The sequence below is a fragment of the Galeopterus variegatus genome, unplaced genomic scaffold, assembly GCF_000696425.1.
Source record: "Galeopterus variegatus unplaced genomic scaffold, G_variegatus-3.0.2 Scaffold3260, whole genome shotgun sequence".
In the NCBI taxonomy this organism is placed as follows: Eukaryota; Metazoa; Chordata; class Mammalia; order Dermoptera; family Cynocephalidae; genus Galeopterus; species Galeopterus variegatus.
In genome coordinates, this window is record NW_007729371.1 from 158,847 (window position 1) to 180,026 (window position 21,180).

Genomic DNA, 21,180 nt, shown 5'->3' on the forward strand with positions numbered 1-21,180 from the left:
CCCCCCCCCCCCCCCCCCCAGACCCCACGCACCGGTGGGGCCCCCCGCGGGCCAACCAAACCCCCCCCCCCCCCACAACAACATCTTAGAATGTACTTATTATAAAAAAAAAAAAAATCCAAATGTTTTTACTTTAAGTGATGTTTAAGTATCTAATGTTAAGTTCATCATCTCTAAGTATATTTTTTGAAGAATCAGTTTTACAACATGAGGTGTCATATAACTTGAGAAAGACATTCTGTTCTTTTATTCAGTCACCAGAGCCTGACTTCTTCGGTAAGAGTCTAATTACTGAATTATAAAAGTGTTAAATGTCATTTGACTTACACTATGATGCTTTTAGTAGTCTGTGATTTCCTAATTACTTGGGTTATCTGGAAATCTCTCACCCTTTATTCAAGAAAAGCATTCTGGTTTTTGCACGTGTTTATCTCTGCCACACTCAAACATCTGGGAAATGGAAATAGGGAAGCAGTAGCTTCTTAGAAAAATATAGATGAATGGAACAAGAACTGCAAAATTAGCAAAATGTAACAGGAACTGTTGATATTGTACATTATTGCTTTTGCTTATTTTTTTCTCCTTTGCTAGGAGACCTGTCATGATGATGTGTGTTATACTCACCACGCTTCCTAGCTTCAGCTTTTCCATAGCAGTGACTGAGGTATGACATTTTGATTTCTTCTGCTGCAAGATTTTAAAACTCCTTGTTATCAGAATTTGATAGAGTGGTGTGCCCAACAAATTTCTTAAAGTTTCTTTAATCCAGTCTTCTTACAAATTAAAATATATATATATATATAAGTTCTAATATATCACTGTTACTTCTGTGATTGTGTAGGAGAGTCTAGCAGCCAATTTTTTAAAAATTACTTTTGTGTTTGTGTGTGAGAGACAGGAATGTTATTTCAGTATAATTAAAAAATAAGGAATTTGAAAGTCGATTTACATTTGTTTCTTCTGCCAACTTGATTGTTTTATGATTGCTTTGAGTTCTAAATAGAGTATGACGAGATCCAAAGGAATACCACTTATACTTTAAGATATTTGGTATCTATTGACAAATGATTTGCACATGATATTTATTTGAAAATAACTTTGAGTTTATGTTTCGACTAAATACGGCTTCGAAAGGACTTGAGGAGCATCCACAGGGCAGGAATATTATAGGCAGAACTTTTAGCCTGTGAGAACTTTATTATCCAAGAAGTTCAAAGAATGCCTTACATCTTATTAATTTGCAATGTGCTGTGGAAGATATCATTTTTACTTCCCCAAACTACACAACTTAAATTACTTTGTGATATTTCATTTATACGTTGAGCAAAAATTCCTTAAGTGCATATTATAGGCCGGTCACCATGTTAGGTGCTGGGGATAAAACAGGTAAAAAATATGGGAGAGTCTCTGGATTTCAATAATTATCTACTGACAGGAGAGAGGAAAATAGACAGGCAATTGAATAAGTATCATAAGTGCTGTGAGAGAGGTGTGTACTGGGTAATGTACGATATTGGAAATGACATGGTTTTTAGAATACTTTCTAGATGCTACATCAGGACAATATATGATGCATAACTTCAAAAGACCACACGGATGTACTTTGCATCAAACAAACTCCAGCAGATGAATATTGCAATCTAGACTTATCATCCCCCACCCAAAGACCTTGTAAAGCACTTGAGAATTTCCTAAGAGCTTTAAAAATTCAGTTTACAACGTTTCAAGGAACTTCACAGTCATAAAATGATGGTATATCTGGAATTAGAAAGTCCCATTTGGTTCTTTCCCATGCTATCTCACCTCATATTGCATATTTTTCTTTCCTTTTTTTCTTATTTAATTTTTCCCTGATATGTGATGCACATACACAGAAGTGCACAAAACACAAATGTACAATATCAATGGAATAGCACAAAGCAAAGCCTTGTAGTAAATGCTACTTAGGTCAAGAAATAAAACTTAGCCAGCTCTGCTCCCATGTTCTTTGCAATAACGGCCTTTCCCTTCTCTCCAAAGGTAACGTCTACCTTGACTTCTAACAACACAGATTAGTTTGCCTGATTTTGAATTTTTTATAAAGGGAAATCAAATTATAAATTAAATATATATATATCTGTTATATAATTTATATTTAACATATATAATCTATGTCTGACTTTTATTCAAAAGTCTTTTATGGTTGTGAGAGTTATTCATGTTTTTTGTGTATAACTGTAGCTCATTTTGATTGCTGTCTTTTATTTTATGAAGATAGAACAATTTATTTATCATTTCTACTTTTGATGGCCATTTCAGTTGTTTCCAGCTTTGTCTGTTACAAATAATGTTACTGGGAACATCCTCGAGCATGCCTGTTGGTACACATGTGCAAGCATTTCAGTTGGTTAAATACGGGGAGAAGCGTATTATTCTGTTTTTGTTGCTTCTTAACAGAATATCTGAAACTCGGTAATTTATAAAGAAAATATTTATTTTATAAACTTTATAAAGAAAATAAATTTAAATTAATTTTAGAGTCTGGGAAGTCCATGGTCCAGGGGGCACATCTGGTGAGGATCTTGTTTTTGGTGGTGACCCTTTAGTGACTCGGGGTGTGACATGGTGAGAATGGACTGAGCAAGAGAGAGCCAGCCTCCTCACTTGCTCTCCTTTTAAAGACATCAGAACCACACTCATTACTCCATGAATGGATCAATCCATTCACTAGGGTACAGTCCTCACAGTCTAATCACCTTTCAAAGGCCCCACCTTTCTAATGCCACAACTGGATTTCCCACCTTCTTGACACTGTCTCAGTGGGGGTTGAGTTTCCGATACATGAACTTTTGGGGACACATTTAACCCATAGCAAGTAGAATTGATGAGTCATAAGATACTGAAATGTTTAATTTATAATGGACAATGCCAAACAGTTTTCGGAGGAGATCGTGCTAATTTCTATAGCATAGAATCCGCTAGCAGAGAATGAGCATTCCTGTTGCTTCACATTGTTACCAGTGCTGGCGTAGTAAGTCTTTTTATTTTTGGTGTTCTGGTGGGTATGTTCCTGAATCTCACTGTAGTTTTAAGTTGCATTTCCCCAATAATTAACGAGGTTGAGCATCTTTTCATGTTTCCCATTTTTATTGTGTTGCTTATCTTTTTAAAATTTATTTGGAAGAGTTAATTACATGCTCAGATTACAAGCTCTTTGTTGATTATAGAGGATACTTCAAAGGGTTTATGGAAAGATTCACATTATCTTTTAATTCTCTTTTTCCACGAACTTTCTGAAGTACCCTCGTACATATTGCAAAATCTTCACTCCCTGTGACAACTTCATACTCTTAATGGTATCTTTTGATGAACAGAAGTTGTTAATTTAAAAATAGCTCAATTGAGCAATTTCTTTCTTTTACGGATAGTGCTTCTGGTCACTTGTTTGAGAAGATTTTGTCACGTTGTGAATTTCAACCTCAAAGTCTTAAAGATATTCCCCCATATTATAGTTTGGAGACTATATTGGTTTTCCATTCTATTTCAGATTCACAATCCATCTGGAACTGATTTTTGTATATGCTGTGAAGTAGCGAGTCAAGTTTTATTTTTTTCCAAATAATATCCAGTGGACTGAGCACCATTTATTAAAAAGCCTGTTTTTCCCACATTTCTCTGCAGTGCTACCTTTGTTATGAATCAGGTGTGCATATGCAAAGGAATTTCAAAAAGTTGGTAGAAAGACTCATATTATCCTTTACTTTTATTTTTCCACAAATTTTTTGAAGTACCCTTGTACATGATGGGATTCTGGGCTTTCTGTTCTATCCCATTGCCTAGTTTTCTATACTTATGCTGACCCTACACTGTCTTAATTCTTGTAGCTTTATAATAGCTTTTTATATCCAAAAGAGTAAATCTTCCTATCTTGTTTATTTTCCTCTAGAGTTTTTTGCCCTTCTTATTTCCATATAAATTTTAGAATGACCCTGTCATTTTCTACAAAAAGTTGGAATATTGACTGAGGTTGCATTGAATGGTATTATTTTTAAAAAATTTTATTTTCTAACTCTTTGTTATTGGTGTTTAAAAATAATTTATCCATTTTTGAGGATTTTCTCCATATTCAATCATATAACCTATTTATAAAGATATTTTGCTTTTCTTTCTTTCCATACTTTTACTGTTTATTTCTTTCTCTTGCTCTGCTACATTGGCTAAGACCTCCAGTATAGCAGAAAAGGTCTTGGTGACATTTTTGTCTTGTTCCTGATCTCAGAGGGAAAAATTTCCATATTTCACCATTAATGTGATGCTGACCATAGGTGTTTTTTGTAGATACCTTATCCAGATGAAGGAAGTGCCCCAAAGCCTAGCCAGGTTTACCTGGGCTCTCCCTTCTTGAAAGACCCTAAACACTAATATTTGTCCCACAAGTTTTTTTGAGACTAGGCTCTCAGAGGCTCTACCTAGCAGTAGATTTGGAAAGAATCACCCATTCCATTATTACTAGAAGCCTACCATTATATTTTTGCATGTATTTACTAAGCTTTATTTTTAATTGAAAACTCTTCCATTCATGTGAATCCTTATTACGTCTTTCAAAATGGTTCAAAACCTTGTGGAGTTTAAAACCTGAGAAATTGAAAACCAAGCTTCTAGTTCTTTAGTAAATATATTTATAATTAATTTAATGCTGCTGTCAGACTATTGAAAGAATTTTGAACAAATAAATCCTCCAAATTTAATGCTTCTAAATGTTTTTAAAAACAGGTTCAAAAGAATATTAATGGTTCCGCTGATGTATTACCTGATACTTTACCTGACCTGCCGGTATCTCTGGTTCTGTTATGCTTGATCGTGGTTGATATTATTGAAAAACTCAGGATATATCCTCTTAGAGGGAGTCTAAAGAGTAAGTATTCTTTTAAATATGAATATTTTTAAAAGGTTGATATATCTTTTGTCTTTCTGCCACTGTTATCTGATGACATGTTTAATGACACCTTTTCTTAGGCCTAACATTACTAATGGAAGATTGCAAATGAAGATATCTAAATATAATTATTTTCAAACCTTCTTTGATAGACAGTTATTCTTATTTCTTACTTGCATTTTTGTAGTATTGATAAATTAATAAAGTTACCAAGTATTTAATGCCACCAAAATTAATGTGTATTCTAACAAGAAAATTATCCAAGTAAATTATTATAGATTTATATTTTTCTAGGAACTCTCTTAAAACCTTAAGCTTAGATGAATAAATAAAGAGTTCAGTTTGGATACCTTTGCTACAGGAATTAAGATGACTACTCTTGCTGTGTACTAGAGAATTACGTGTTTTTAATTGTGGATTGTAAAAAAGGCAAGGATCATACCAATAAAACCAAGATATGCCTCATTCCTCCAAAGTCATCGGTTGACATTAAATACAGGTTGGCCTTTAAAAAAAGTATTTTTTTAATTAAGTATATTGTGTGTTCAGTCATACATTTCTTAAACTTTCATTTAATTTCATGTGATAGTATCTGTGTTTGATTTGCAGTATTTGTATGCTAGAGTTACTGTATGGCTAAGATTTTCTCAGGTCATGCATTAGAAATGGATAGGTTTTGTATGATCACTTCTGGATTGGGAGCACAGAGTAAATCGAGTGAGTCACAGGAGAATGCTTCAGAGTGACAAGAATAACTACTAGAGCTAGTTAGTCATTTCCAGGTCACATACCACCACCCTTCCAGTTACTCTTTGTCCTCAAATTGAAAGCAATATGGGATTGGAGGCCACCAGGAAATCTGAGATTCTGAGACCCTCATTTTGCACTTTATCCTTGGGTGGGAGATGATAGGCTGTTTTGTTTAACTTAACATAGGTGACAAGTAGATAAGATGACAGCCAGGGGCCATCTGTTGAGGAAAAGGCACTCTCAAGTTTCACCTGCCCTCCAGAGCTGAGTATATCTGTCTTAAACTGAGGAGATTTGGGAATTCCCAAACCTTTGCTACATTTCTAGACTTCATAAGGATACAGATCTGCTTTGAAATTGGACTGTTTTTGATGACTGTATTTTCCATGTTAATGTAAACTTTATGTCCAAGTTAAAAAGTCCTCTCTAAAAAAGCATGCATGTATATTTTGGGGAATAAGTTAATGGCATTTTAAATTTTTGTTAGAGGTGATGAGCTGGATTTTTAAAGGGGAATTTTCCCTGTATCCAGAAAGGATGATAACACTGAGAATCACAATAAGAGAGACCCCAAAGAAGAAGTAGGTCTTGAGGAAAAGACTTTAGAACATTTAATACACCTGCTCCTTTTCTAGGTTGAAGAGCCTCCTTCTTGAGCTCTTTTCCGTCTAAACTTAGGAGGGTAATGTCTGGTTTATTAGTCAACATCTAATAAAATCATGCTTTTAGAAACCAACACTGACTCAAAAAACCTTTGTAAATATTAATGATACATGCATTTAATTGTTATACAAACTTTGAATTCAAATAGTCTCCTCAACTTATTGTAACATGCATGTTAATAAAATTAATTATGTGAATTTTTAATTCCTGGATTATTCTCATTTATTCCGTGAAACTTAAATAAATACATAAGTACATTAACATATAGATCTTAACAGACAAATCCGAACCTAAACGAATATGCCATAAATATGGTTTCACTACACGGATACTTCAGAATCAAAAAATGAGGTAGGGATGGTGACGAACAAGGTCTAGAATAATTTGGATCCTTTTAGAAAATGTGGGGAAAGTGAGTATGTTCTGTGTTCTTCAGATGGTTTTCAACACATACATGTCTGTTAGCTTGTGGCAGTTTTGACTTTATGCCTGATGGCACTAAAGTAATCTATGATGCTTGGACTTACGGACTCTCTTGCTCCATCATAATCATCTTAGTTCCAAGCTACAAAACTTTGATAGTTGCATTGCTTTTCTTTTTCTGAACTTTTATTTTATTTTTAATTAAATTAATTTTAATTTATTTATATTTTTGGTGGCTGTCCAGTATGGGGATCTGAACCCTTGATATTGTTGTTACCAAGTGATCTCTAACCAAGTGAGCTAACCAGACAGCCCCTTTTCCAAATTTTTAAATAAAAGTTCTTCGGTATATGAAATATGCTTATGCTTAAAGCAGTCTTCACTGGACCAAGGAATCCTTTCTACTAACTTTCTATAGCCAGTGGAAATATCTCAGTACCAAGTGATTATCATGCCACACTTCATGTAGATTGAACCTCCCATGGGAATGTTTTTCTGATACATAGATCTCTGAGGCATGACAATCTCACAGACATATACAATACACAATAATGTTAATCCCCAATAATGTTAATCTGTGAAAAAATAATAAGAATACAGTGTGTAGCTTCAATGTTCCCTTCTCTTACTGGTCTGTGGGTGTACATGGGCCAACCTTAACATTACCTTCTGAATTTTGTCACTGAGTCTCAACCTATGAATGACTGGACCGTCTCCTCTTCCTCTCCCATCTTGTTCCTACTTTCATTTTAAAACAAGGTGGGTCCCCTGTGCTCTTATTTGTTGGTTCAGACCATTGACTATTCCATTACTTCTGTTTTCTTCTCAGTCTCTCAATTCTCATGCACAGCAACTTGGTATACTGTTTTCCATCAGTCCTGATAGACTCTGTTCTACAAACTTTTAGTATCACTGTTACTTGCCTCTGGGAGACTGGTTAATGTGTGGTTGGTGCTGTAGACCAGTTAGTTACCTTTCTGCTGCCAGTTGGAACATTGACTTCCTTCCAGTGAGTTCTTCATTTCTAGAGAGATCCCAGAGTACTGGAATAGCTATTTCTGTTTGGAAACACAGCCTTCTATCCCCAGAAGGTATGTGTACCAACAGATTGGCTGGGCTTCACTGATTTCAAGAATGGCCATTCCACTCCATTGGAAACCACCATTTGCCCTTCTACCTGTAGACCATGTGGCTGAGTCTGGTAGAGCCAGACTCTGTTTGACGTGACTTTTTTTCTCATGGGGTCTCATAGTTTCTCCTTACATGAGGCTTATCTACATTGTCTAAACCACAATCATGGTCACCATTACATTCTCCTCTTTGCCACCACCTGGATTCCTTAACCTCCATATAAACCAGCAGATGCAGACAGACACATGAGGGTGTCTATGGTTAGCATGGGAGTTTTCAGTCCCACCTATGGGACTCACTTGAGTATTTTCTGTAACCCAGCTTGGGCACCATGTTACAAGTATGTAACATAATATAACAGTTGAAGTACTGTGGGCCACAGATGAAGGGAAAGAATTTTATCTAAGGTATTGGAGGTCAGAAAAGACCAAAGAGGGCCGGCCCGGTGGCGCACTGCTACAGTGCGCCGCTTGGGAGCGCAGTGGCGCTCCCGCCAAGGGTTCAGATCCCACATACAGACCGGTTCCTGCTCACTGGCTGAGCGAGGTGTGGGTGCGACACTGAGGGTTGCGATCCCGTTGCCGGTCCCGGTCCGGTACGGGCGTGACACTGAGGGTTGCGATCCGTTGCTGGACACGAAAAAAGACAAAAAAAAAAAAAAAAAGAAAGAAAGAAAAGACCAAAGAGAAGATCTGGGATTTGCAGGAGTTTGTAGGTAGACATGATGAAGAAAGCTTTCTACACAGAAGGTAGGTTGGGCCTCAAGGAACTCGGGTGTGCATGTAGTGAATGAGTGTGTTTAGGAGGTAAAAATAACTTTGGGTGGATTTTGTACCGTAAGGCCACAAATCTGTTGCTGGAATGAAAGCTTCCTTCTTAAAACCAACCACTGCTCATTTATCAAATTGTCATTTTGGAAAGCTACAAAGCTACTTTAAGAGCTACTATGAAAATTTGCATGGGGGAGGTTTGGGGGGTGCTCAGAGGGGGTAAGCTGAATCAGGATCTCTGAATTCCCCCAATTCTACTTCAGTCACATCAACACAATTTTTGTTTGTTTAGGAGTTGATATGTTACATAAGATTTCATTTGAAGAGAAAATGGTTTTTCTGCTAAATGTTTGAAAAACATTTATTTAGGACCTCATTTAGAGTTGTAGGCTGTATGTATTTCTAGGGTAATATCATAACTGAGGTGGCCAATTCTTTATCTCTCTAGGCCCATCTCTCTGGGAATCATGACTTTGTACCACCTAGAGGCAAAGTGAACCCCCGTCTAAGGTCTTATGGCTGCCGTGGTTCTGGGCACATTCAGCTTTGCAGGTAGAGCAGGCCAGTCCTGGTGGGGCTTGAGGACACAAGCTCGAAAAACAGAGAACTTCGAGGCCAGCCCGTGGCTCACTCGGTAGAGTGCGGTGCTGATAACACCAAGGCCACGGGTTAGGATCCTATATAGGGATGGCTGGTTTGCTCACTGGCTGAGCGTGGTGCTGAAAAACAGAGAACTTGTTTAACATGCTATTTTGAATTGTTTTATTTCTAATATTTTGTTTTTCCAAAAGAATATATATCCATTTACAAAGGTTACAATATAGTGATAAAGAAAAAAGAGGAAAGCAGAAATCAGCCCTAATCCTAAAAGTAGACATGTGTAACTGATAGCATCTTGGTATCCGTTCTTCAGGGAAGAAAACCTATTTCGTAACTTTTTTTTCCCTTTACAATGTATGGTGGGTGTCATTTTTGCTATTTCATCTTCTACTGTGTCATTTTTATTGGTCAAATTATATTCCATTATATGAATGAACCATGATATGTTTCACAAATCCCCTTTTGTTGGACAATTATATTTGCTCTAGTGTTTAACTGTTATAAACATTGCTATGACTCTTGTTCAGAAGTAAAAAGGGTTGAGGAGAAAAGAACAAGGATATGGTTGGAATGAGTAAGGTGATGTGTGTTTGATTTGGACAGGGGAGAAAAGTCGTGTTTAGAGCACAAGTATACGTATGGCACAGGTGGCCTGTGTTTAAGCGACCCTGTGCTATGCATGGGAGTCAGGAACCACACAGTGAGGTGACTGGCAAAACAGAAGCTGGGGACAGAGAGAGTTAACTGCTGCTTGGATAAAAGCCGAATGATATCAGGGTGTGACTACAGAGTGTCCTCAGAAGACCTGGAGCATCTGCTCATGCCCAGACACTTGGCAATAATGCTGCCAGAAGAAAGTGACTGTTAGGGACTGGCTGCACATGCAGAGAGATATAGAGGGAGTCATAAAAGGATTGTATAAATGGTGCAGCATGCTAAGGGTGGTTTGGCTGCATTAGGGCTACCAACATAGTCAGAAATGGCCTGCTAGATGTGAGGTCAACAGGCTATTTGAGTGGAAAACTTCAGCACTCTACAAAAGAGGTGTTTTCCACTGTCACATCAGTGAGGGGTGCCAGGTGTGGTGTTGGCAGGGTCAGGTGTTCACATAAATCTGCTCACAGTGGCCCTAGTCCAATTCCTTCTGTGTGGTCTCTTTAATACCCAGCCCAGACACTTGGTCCAAGTGCTGCAGGGATCTCAGCAGAATAGATGATTATTTCCCTAGGTTAAATACTTAGATGTAGAATTTCTGGCCCAAAGTTTTAAGGTTTTTGATTTGTATAGTCAAATTGCTGTCTCTAAAGAATACCCTAACCTACCTTTTAAACAGCAGGGTAAGAAAATACCTGTTTCTGCTCAACGTTGTAGTACTGGATATTTTATTCCATTTCAAATTGCCACTTTTGTAGGTGAAATAGTGTCTTATTGTTTTTCAAAGTAGTAGTTGTCTTTAACATTTTCTCATAGGTTTATTGGCTATTTATATTTTTAAAAAATCATATATTTATGTATTTGATCTGTTTTTCTGTTGGTGTGCACAATTTTTTTAACTATTGATTCATTAGTTCTGTAAATATTAAGGAATTTAAGCTTTGTCTGTCACAGATGTAGCATATGTTCTAGAGTTATCATGTGCCTTTTATTTTAATATGATGTTTTTGATATAGAGAATTTTTAATTTTGACGTAGTTCAAACTATCAATATTTCCTTTATGATTTGGTCTTGGGCATTATGATGAAAACATCTTTTTTCACTGCAAGTGAAAATTATTTAATAATTATTTTCCCCCCAAAATTTACACTTAAATGTTTAGTGGGGAAAATTGGATTTTCTGTAGGGTACACATTCATTAATTTATAAGTAATCACTAAATTAGGCATGAAAATCACTACGTTTATTCATTTGACCTGGCAAAGATTTTAGGCCTCTGCTTCTTTTATATTTCTGTCCATTTCTTCTGGCATTTACAACATATAAGAAGCACTTAACAGAGTGCTTTAAAAATATCAGTGACAAGCACAGCCACCCCAGATGAATCAAATCAGGATCTCCAGGGATGGGACTTGGGCATATGTAGATTTTAAAAAAGAAAACTTCATTGAATGATTCTGATTCATCCCTCTAATTAAGAGTAGTTGTTCTCATAATTGGCTGTACATTAGAATCAACTAAGGAGCTAGACATAGAACACCAGGTGCTACCAAAATTTTAAACATTTTTGATGCCCAGGCTGCACCCCAGATAATTAAGTCATAATTTTTGGGAGTGGGACCCAGGCACTAGTCATTTTTAAAGTTCTCCCAGGTGATTCACAATTGCGAAAGTAATAGGGATGCATGGAGAGAAAGAAAGCAGGGACAGTTCCCACCTGATAGTGCAAACTTGGTGCTGAGAGCCATAGAGACAGATGGGAGGGAGAGAATTGAATAGAATGGGGGTGCTCTGGAGTGACCATGTGGGGAATGGAGATGAAGGGGGTGGGGACAGGGAGAGGGATGAATGTGGAGGGTAGAACAAAGAGTGAAACTAGGAATCTGTTCTGTGACCAGTCAAGATGATGTGATTTTTCTTCAACGATGCTCGGCAATTTGGGCATTGACTGTAGAAAGGATAGAGCAATAGGACTCATTCAGGTTTGGGAGTTCGCAGAGCAGGAATGGAAGAAGGAAAAGGAACTCTTCCTTTCTGAGTTATTGCTTCTTGTTATTGACTTACCAAAATATAATTTCTTAAATGAATGCCAATGATGATTTTTATTGATCTTCTGAACTGCTTCCAGTGAGTCAGGGGCCACTTGTTAACATATACGCAGGGGCTTTTAGCCATGGGTACACACCGGAACCACAAGAAGAGTCTTTCCAAAATACCTGGGCATGGGTTCGACCTACTGATCAATGGACAGAAGACAGAACCCAGCATCTGTAGTTTTTTAAATCTCCACAAGCAATTCTGATGCTCACCTTGATTTAAGGAAGTATTAGGACCTGTGACAAACACCAAGTGAAAAGCTGAGAGACCGAATCCGAATTCCTGAAGGGACTTGCTTTCCAGATTTCCTGGAGGGTGACTCACTGCACCTTAACCAAAGAGAATGTAAGAGATGTCACGGAGGTTTAAAGAAAAAAAGAAAAGGATGCTGCTTTTTTTCTGAATAAAATGAATGACATTTTGAGTTCCTCTTTGTTTCTTTTTAAGAAATAGCTTATTGTACAATATGAGCCCCATGTGTGAGCTGGGTTTTCATAATGTGTTGTTTTGCAATGTGCTTAAGGATGGGATTGAGGAACACAGTGTTCGGGCTATGTCAAGAGTGGGGGAAGGGCATTTCCTTCCATACTTTCCCTTTGGTTATTTAGAAGTAAGTTTCAGGAATGTACGTCAATTCCCCTTCTCATGAAATAAATGGCCCTTTACCAGACTGGGGTGAGAGGAGGGTAGTATTTCTGAATGATACCTTCGAATGAAGTACTAGTTGTCAGGATTAGATTTGTGTAAACTGGGCCAAAAACTATCCTGGAGTGAGCCCCATGCCAAAAGACATAGAACAAAAGGTGCTACCAAAATTTCAAGTTAAGGCTCCCTTTGATTGGGACAGCTTTATATGATTTAAACAACTTGTCACTTTATGGTTAATTTTTTCCTAAGCAGGCAAAAAAATTGTGAACAGTTTTAGTATATAAAATAAGACACTTGAGAGTTACAGGATATTTTTGAAATAAAGATTTCAGGGAGACTGATAGGAATAAGGGAACATAAAGAATTCATCCTGCGTTACTTTATAATACCAAGCCTCGTTTTCCATATCATGATTAACCAAGAAAAGCTTATGGCCCCAGTTTGAAGTGAAAGGCGTAGGTCATGGATTTTCAATATTTAAATATTCTTGCTTTGGATTGAAGAGAGCTGATTGCCTTCATAATGTGCAGACATTCTTGGTCATTTTTTGTTTACATTGTGTGTATATTAATAGCAGGGTCCTATCTTTAGCAGTACCGTTTTCTCACGCTCTTCTTCCACTTGCTAATTTAGGGCCCTGAGTCCCCCTATTACTGGGTGTGTGCACGGGTGGAGGGGGAGTTCTAAGGGCTGCTTCCCTTGACCTCACAAACACAGTCTTCTCAGAATCACGCATCTGCCCTTTTCTTCCCTGATTGGTGACCCCTGACGCTGCCAGTACCTGGAAGGCCTCTGCAGTGCTCTGAACTGCTGTTGTTGCTGCTGTCAGTGCCATCTCTGTCTGCCCACATCCTGCTGGGCTATGCCAGTGCCATGGCAGGCCTTGTCTTACTTTTGTGCCATGCCGGTACCCAGGCCACGCTGCCAGGTGCTCCTGATGTCTTCCTGGGCTCAGTAGTGGAATCAGTCCCTATGGCCTTTCTTAAGGGGCTTTCTCTAGGACTGGGGCCAGACGGCAGGCTGAGTGGTAGACCCTGTGCAGGTCTCCCAGGTCCTTCTATCTATTGACTCCAGGGGCTTGTTATTGGGCCATGCTTTTATTCTTTGGGTTATTTGCCTCAGTGTAGGATATTCCCCCCAGGAAGCTCATTGCTCCCTCATGCTAATAGACTCCAGAACAGAAATTCCTCCTGTCTTTTATTCAGCAAATCTTTGTGGTGGATCTACTCCATACCAAAACCAGATGCTTCACTAGGTGCTAGGGGGACACTGATGAGTAAAAACGGGCAGAGGCCCCCCTCCATGGAGCTCATGGTCGAGGTGGCATAACAAGATGTTAACAAACTACACTTGTAAATACTAGGATAGTTCAAAACATTCACAGAAAAATAGAATTAAAAGTTAATGTGAATCTTTCCATGAATGTTTTGAAGACCCCTTGTACGTATGATTAAAGCTGAGGTAGCTGCTGTAATGCATGGGTCAGGTTTATTCCCATATGTATCAACATTTGTCACCTGCCTGGGCTCATGCTGGGTTTCCTAGCTCTAGTCTGTATCCAAGCACTTGAAACCCCTAAGTATTTGTAAGAATGGAGGAAATGAATACTAGTAGAGGCATTTCAAACCATTTCAAAGTCTGCAATTATTTCTGTTTGGCAATGAGATAACACTATGCTTTCAATATTCTACCTTACTATTTATGTTTTATTTAAATATATTCAATATTATATTATTTTTATTATATATTATAAAATAATTAATATTTCAGGGACACTGATAGGAATAAGGGAACATGAAGAATTCAGCACGAGTTATTTCTATGTTACATATTCCTAGTCAGACATATCTAGAAATATATATCACATATAAATAAGTATATAATATGGTGATTTTTTATTTATGTATAAAAATAAAAAACATTTTTTATATAAATATAAACACAGAAATATATACATACATATATATATATATATATACAGTAAATTAAATAACATTCTCTAGCCTAAACAAATGTAAACAAGGGAGAAAGGCCAGAATATCCTGAATGAAAAGCTGAAGATTAGGAAGTTTAGAAGGTTTTCTCAGACAACCTTCAAAAATGAAACATTTTAAAATTGATAATGGTATCAATTTTTAGCAGTTCTTGTCCAGTGTTAGATGAATCTACAAAGGAAATTGTAGAGGGGAAAATGGTCTTTAAACCATGTAGCTTTTTAGTTGTGTCCTCGGACAAAATGATTCTCTTTAATTTCAGGCTGCATGAATCAAGAAATGAGACATCTATTTATTGTCAGATTTATGCAATGCGTGGCAGGGAACTGAAACTGGATCTTAGGGCTTTTAGGTTCACTGGGTAACAATGCAATGTCTTTTGTAAAGAAAGTTACCACAACTATTTCACAGCTGAGAATGTATAGCCATGAACTGTTGATGGGTTGAATATTGGTCTTGAATTCACCACTATACTATTATTATTACTAGATAATAAAACTTCCATACAGTTTTGAGTACAGGCAATGGTATGCTGATCAATGTTTAACCAGATGCTTTTTGGTGTGGGGCTAGGCGGGGGAAGTCCTGATTTGCAGCATTTGCCAATTTCTGTGGTGTAAATACTACCACCATGACCAATTTCAAGCTACCAAGATGATATCACTGAACATTGACTCTGGAATTGGGAAGAGATGCATATATGGTGGGCTTTTAGCTGGTGTAAGCTGTCTCCACTTACACAGGTTAGATCTGTGGGGCAGTATTTTTCTTTGTTATGTGAACCGGCAAATATGAGAACTAAACTCATGGTTTTGTAAAGGCTCTGTAGTGTGACACTATTTCTCCAACTTGACCACCCTCAGTATATGGCATGCTGGGTAACAGTATATCTATAGCCAAAGTTTAACACACTGTAATCATTTTTGCTCTTTACTGCATTCTGAAGCTTTCTATTCTATTCCAATTAACTTAAAACAATAAATTGCTTAGCTATTGCTACCTTTTATTTATTAACACATGTACGACTGTTCTGTGTGTCAGACACTATTTTTAAGTGCTTTACAGATATTGACTTACTCTGTCCTTATAACCATGCTGTGAAGTAAGAGTTGCATTTATTACTTGGCAACATTACTTGTTTTCCCTGCCTCAGGGAGTGTATAGTATCAAAATAACAGTGTTTGTAAATGATCTTGTGTGTATTTTAATGTACTCCTTTTTTCTCTTGTTCTCTAAGAATATTATGACTAAAAGTGCTTTGTATGCTTAATATGCTTTTTAAAAATTATTTCCGGATTTTTTCTTAGTGTTATGTCTAAATCATTAGGTTTTAGCTTTCTCTAGGGCATTTTTTCTTCAGGAAAAATAGACTTTGGGACTATTAATCAGGACTAGTCACCCTTTTTTCTGAGTAATTATCTCCTGGTTGCTGTGAATTGAGTAACAACGTCTTTTTGCATCAGCTGCCTTTCAGGGGAAGAGCAAAGAGCTGACATCATTGACTTTGACTTTTCTGCTCTTTGACTTTACTGTGCTCCATTCTCCTCTACGTGGGTCTTTCTCTTGCTTAGAGCTGGCTGTCTGTTGAACTTATAATGAAGTTCAAAACTTTTCACCTGGCCCATAAAGCTCTATATAATCTGTCTCTGCCATGGTGTGGTATAGGTGCTAAGGCCTTGGGATTCAAGTTCTGGTCTTTCTACTTGCTAGCTGTGTAATGTTGGAGACAATTCTTAATTTCTCTGTACCTCAGTTTACTAATCTTTAAAATGGGAAAATAAGAGTGTCTAAATCATAGGGTTTCAATAAATAAGTTAATGTATATAAAGGGATTGGAACAATGCTGGGTATATAGAAAGCACTGGGTATATAGAAACCTCTCACCAAACTCTCCCTTTTTCAATTCATGCTAACTGAAGCTTTTTTTTTTTTCTTTTTTTTTGTCTTTTTTACTGACTGGCAACGGGATCACAACCCTCGGTGTTGCGCCCGCACCGCGCTCAGCCAGTGAGCGGGAACCAGTCTCCACATGGGATCCGAACCCTCGGTGGGAGCGCCGCCGCGCTCCCAAGTGGCACACTCTCCAGTGTGTCACCGGGCTGGCCCTAACTGAAGAATCTTTACACATGCTATTCCTACTATCTGGCAAGTTCTTTTTTCCATTTTTCTTTTTTTTTTTTTTGGCAGCTGCCAAATATGGGGACCTGAGCCCTTGACCTTGATGTTATCAGCACCACACTCTAACCAAGTGCACTAACCGTTCAGCCCATCTTTTTCCCATTTGTTATCTAATTAATTTCTACTTACTCTTCCCATCTCTAATTAACTGTTCCTTCTCAGATGAGCCTCCCTTAACTCCACAGTCTAATTAAGGTCCCCAGTGATAGACTCTTACCACACAATTTACTTTCCTTTTAAAGCCCAGCCACCGTTTATTATTCTACATTTTATTTATTTTTATTTTTTATTAATTTTTTCTTTTATATTTATTGGTGTGACTACAGGAGATTTAGAGCCATGATGGTGGGGACTGTTTCCATACTGTTTGCTACATTATTAGCCAATGTCTAGCCTAGGTTTGGTACAGCACTCTAACATGTGTCTGTACATATAGGTAGTTGGGAGTCTAACTAATGCATTTTTAGTATCAGCTTCATTCCTGGCTTGTTTTTAGGTGTCTTTCCTTGTGATTCCTCTTTCTTTTCCTTTTTCATTTTATTTAGATAACATATTACTTTCCTATTCTCTTTGCAAGAGGAATACATGCTTATTCCAGAAAATGCCTCACCACTGATTTGTTATATTGTGTTATATTATTTTTTCCTGTAAGCTATCAAAAACTTCTGGGAAATAAGTTAGAGGTGGAAATAAATCAATATAAATAAATAATAAAGTAAAATAGGTAGGAGTTACCTACTCAAACATTTGTCTGTTATCAAAATCACATTTCCTTAATTATTTAGTTTGCACAGTAAAGACAAAAAGTTATTTCAGCAACTGGTGTCAGATGTGGGGAACTATACAGAATAGCTGCTATTTTTACTTTTTACAGGGCAACGTGAGCCTCTCAGGAAGTGAGTGGATCACTCTCTTTATGCTTATATCTTTTATGGATTTTGCACAAGTAAATATTGTTTTACCCAAACAGAACAACTAACAGCAGGAAGAACAGAATTGTAGGTTAAGTGGAAATTTAAAAAGTACTAATTTGGAAAAAAAAAAAGTATTAGTCATGGGGTCAAAGGGAATATAGTATTGAATACATGAATGTTTACATCGCTCAGAGATAGATTTGCTGGTCCAGTCTAATGACCAAAAGATATTTTGGCTTCATTGACTCTCCCCTAACATCTGAGAGGCCAACAGAACTTTCCAGTTAATAGTTCTAGTGCTTCTCACTTAAAAAGAGGACAGCAGAGTCCCTGTTCTCCCAAACCTAAACTAGTCCCTGTTGAGCTGCGCAGAGATATAAAGTTTTTAGCCCTAACTTCACCACCTACATATCGACTGGGGCCTCCACATCTCATCAAAACCAAACTGTAGATGAGAATTCATTGTTCATTCCAATAGTTCTTATCCCCAGATATTAAGGCTCTCGTTGACTGTTTAAAAAATGTTAATGTGTCACTTCTCAGATGGCCACTTCCTGGTGTTGAAACAATGCTGAATTTTTGCAATCATCTTTCAAAAACTCAAATTATACACTGTGCCTTCTGTTGACAAAGGAATTTGGATATTCATTCAAACAGCTTTAGCTACTAAGAGAGGTGAAGGAGAGATCTCTAGGATATGACATACTCTAAGAAATATATTGCGTATATGGAACTTTTTTAACAAAATGAGAGAGGCAATTGATGCAAGTAGGCTTCTTAAAGAGAAATGATTTTATAAATTATACTAATTGACTATTATTTTGACTGTATGAGTGTAGTCAAAATAATATTGACTATATTCAATATAATTTTGTCTCTTACTTCAGTATTACTTATTAAAATGATACCTACTCAGACCATTGTGACTTCTAAGGTTGGTTTCCAAAGAGGTTTCTAAGAGTCATGGGTGCTGGCATTGCCTTATGAATAATTCATACCAGAAGTAAGTAATGTTTTATCAAGAATTTAGATAATCCTTTTAACTTATAAAAATACTCAATTCACACTTAAAATTTTAAAATAATTAGTTAATTGCATAAAAGAAAACCAAAGTTTATTGTGTCCTTTAAAGAAAACATTTACAGGGCTGGCCAGGTAGTTCAGTTAGTTAGAGTGTGATGTTATAGCACCAAGGTCAAGGGTTCGGATCCTCATACCGGCCAGCCGCCAAAGTCAAAACAAAAAACCTCTGTTTATAGTATTTGAGCATTTTATTAGTCATTAATCATAATTTATTTATTTAAAAATGTTTTCACTTTCAGGTCAACAAATTTTTATTGACTTTGTGTCTTTGTGTCTTTGACCTTTACAGCTGTTAATGTAATGACTCCCTTTGGATTTTGTCTTATCGGGTAATAACAGCAGCTCAGCACGTTTACTGAGTAAACTTTGTCAAGGCCTGATACGTTCTTAGCAACAAAATGATGTTTAAGCAGATACACGTTTTAAAAAGAAGGTGCTGTATCTATCATGTATAAAAACAATGTCATCCACACCGTTCTCAGATCTTGAGATTTGAGGGTCCCTACATAATCTCTGACCTTGACACTGATGTATACACAGAGAGGAACACACATACGAGCGTGCACACAGACACACATACACCATGTAATGGTGATAAGTCACATGTCCTACTCATTCAGATGACTGGTGTGTTGACCAGGTAACTGCCTCATGTTCACAGAAGTGATGCTTTAGACTAACCAATCTTACTGACCACTTCAAAAACCTTTGGAGAAAAACAGCTTAAAAATCTTACATTCGGCATGTCCCACTTCATGATAAATCTCAAGTGGTGGAACAGATCCTCTTTTCGCATCAAACTCCATGCCTGGATACCTGGGGTGTAGAGATCCTGTGAGCATCTTCTTTGTCTTATAAAATGACAAGGTTGGACTGGTGAACTTTCAGGTGTATTTGATTTTACGATATTCATATATTTTGTAATTAGCATATGATATATTACCTCCAGACAGGTGACAGCAGTCATAAAGTGAAGAGTTTGTCAATTGGAGCCAAACACATCTGGGCGTAAATTACATCTCTGCCCTTTACTAACTGTGTATTTGAATTTGGGCATCACTTAACCTCTTGGGCCTCGGGTTCCATATTTGTAAAATGGGATAGTAATCCCTATCTTTCAGCTTTGTTCTGAGAATTAAATGAGAGTGTGTGAATGTGCTTAGCTCAGTAAACAATAATGTCCATTACTATGAAATAGTAAAAATGGCTTAAAATCCATTTCCAGAAAAATACCAGGTGCCAAGAGCTTTCCCCAGCTCTATAATTTTTAGTATGCTATGCCATCTTTATCTTGGACTTCTGTATGTAAAATAGGTCTCAAACAAGAGAACGCTTGGAATTCTATTTTTAAATTGAATTTTGAATTCAAACATTTTTTAAATTTAACTTTTTAAATTAAAATGGAAAACAATCTGTTTATTTCAGGTAATGAAGATGGGCACATCCACATGACCTCTATGCAACAGATAAAAACCATAACGGAGCAAGTGAAGCAAAGTGACGAAAACCCTGCAGGTCCCCAGGCAGCGGGGAGAACTGAGATGTCCAGACCCCCAGGAACCACACAGTTTCCTGTGCCATTAGCACCCCAGGAGCCTTCCTTTCCCTCGGGAATCCTGAGAACAATGTCCCAGCGAGATGTCCGGGCAGAGATATTCCTGTGGAGTTTTCTGCTGTGGTCTGACACGATAGAAATGGTGCGTGTGGCCGGTCACCCCGCTGTGTACAAATCCAGCTGGCTATATCCAGTCTACATATTCAGTTTTATTTCTGTCCTTCGAATGATATTCACCCCCCAAAACCCTCTTCTCAATTCCCTGGGTGTCCTGCTGCAGGATTTGCCCTTTATCTTCGTGAGACTTGGTTTAATCATTGCTCTAGGGACTATCACACCCGTTCTAGGCCTTTGTAAGAATGTCCTAGTGACTGTCTCTTATGTTTATTTCAATCACCTTACCAAACTCAGGATTTTCTCCACTTTCGAAACGTCTTTATTTTAAAAAGAAACTAATATAGTAAGACCTCTTCATGATGTATATGTGCACATTTGTAATAATTTCTTTGTAAGGCACAAGTTTTTGCATGACATAAAGAAATGAAGACTAGATTGCAGAGAATAAACTATTTTTAATAACTGTAGCATATCAGATTTTTATGCATACAAATGGTGCTAAGTTCAAGCAAAGTTATATTCTTATGAATTGGCTCCCATGGATTTCTAGAAAATGTTAGGAGTTAATTTTAGTTAGTTATTTGTACTGTACTTTTTCTAAAAACATTCTTCAATAAAGCCTTTTTCAAAAACTGAGAACATGTTATCCCACTGTTAGCCCAAGAATGAGGTTAAACAGCATTAATA

General features: G+C 37.2%; 1 protein-coding gene across 1 annotated transcript in view; it reads left to right on the forward strand.

Annotated features, from left to right (window-relative positions):
* Positions 1-20,821, forward strand: part of TMEM236 (transmembrane protein 236) — a 22,934-nt gene extending 2,113 nt beyond the window's left edge. The window contains exons 2-4 of the mRNA XM_008584436.1: positions 592-664; positions 4,753-4,894; positions 20,247-20,821. Of these exons, the coding sequence (XP_008582658.1) occupies positions 592-664; positions 4,753-4,894; positions 20,247-20,821 (790 nt within the window). The remainder of the gene's footprint in view (positions 1-591; positions 665-4,752; positions 4,895-20,246) is intronic.
* Positions 20,822-21,180: the final 359 nt, after the last annotated feature.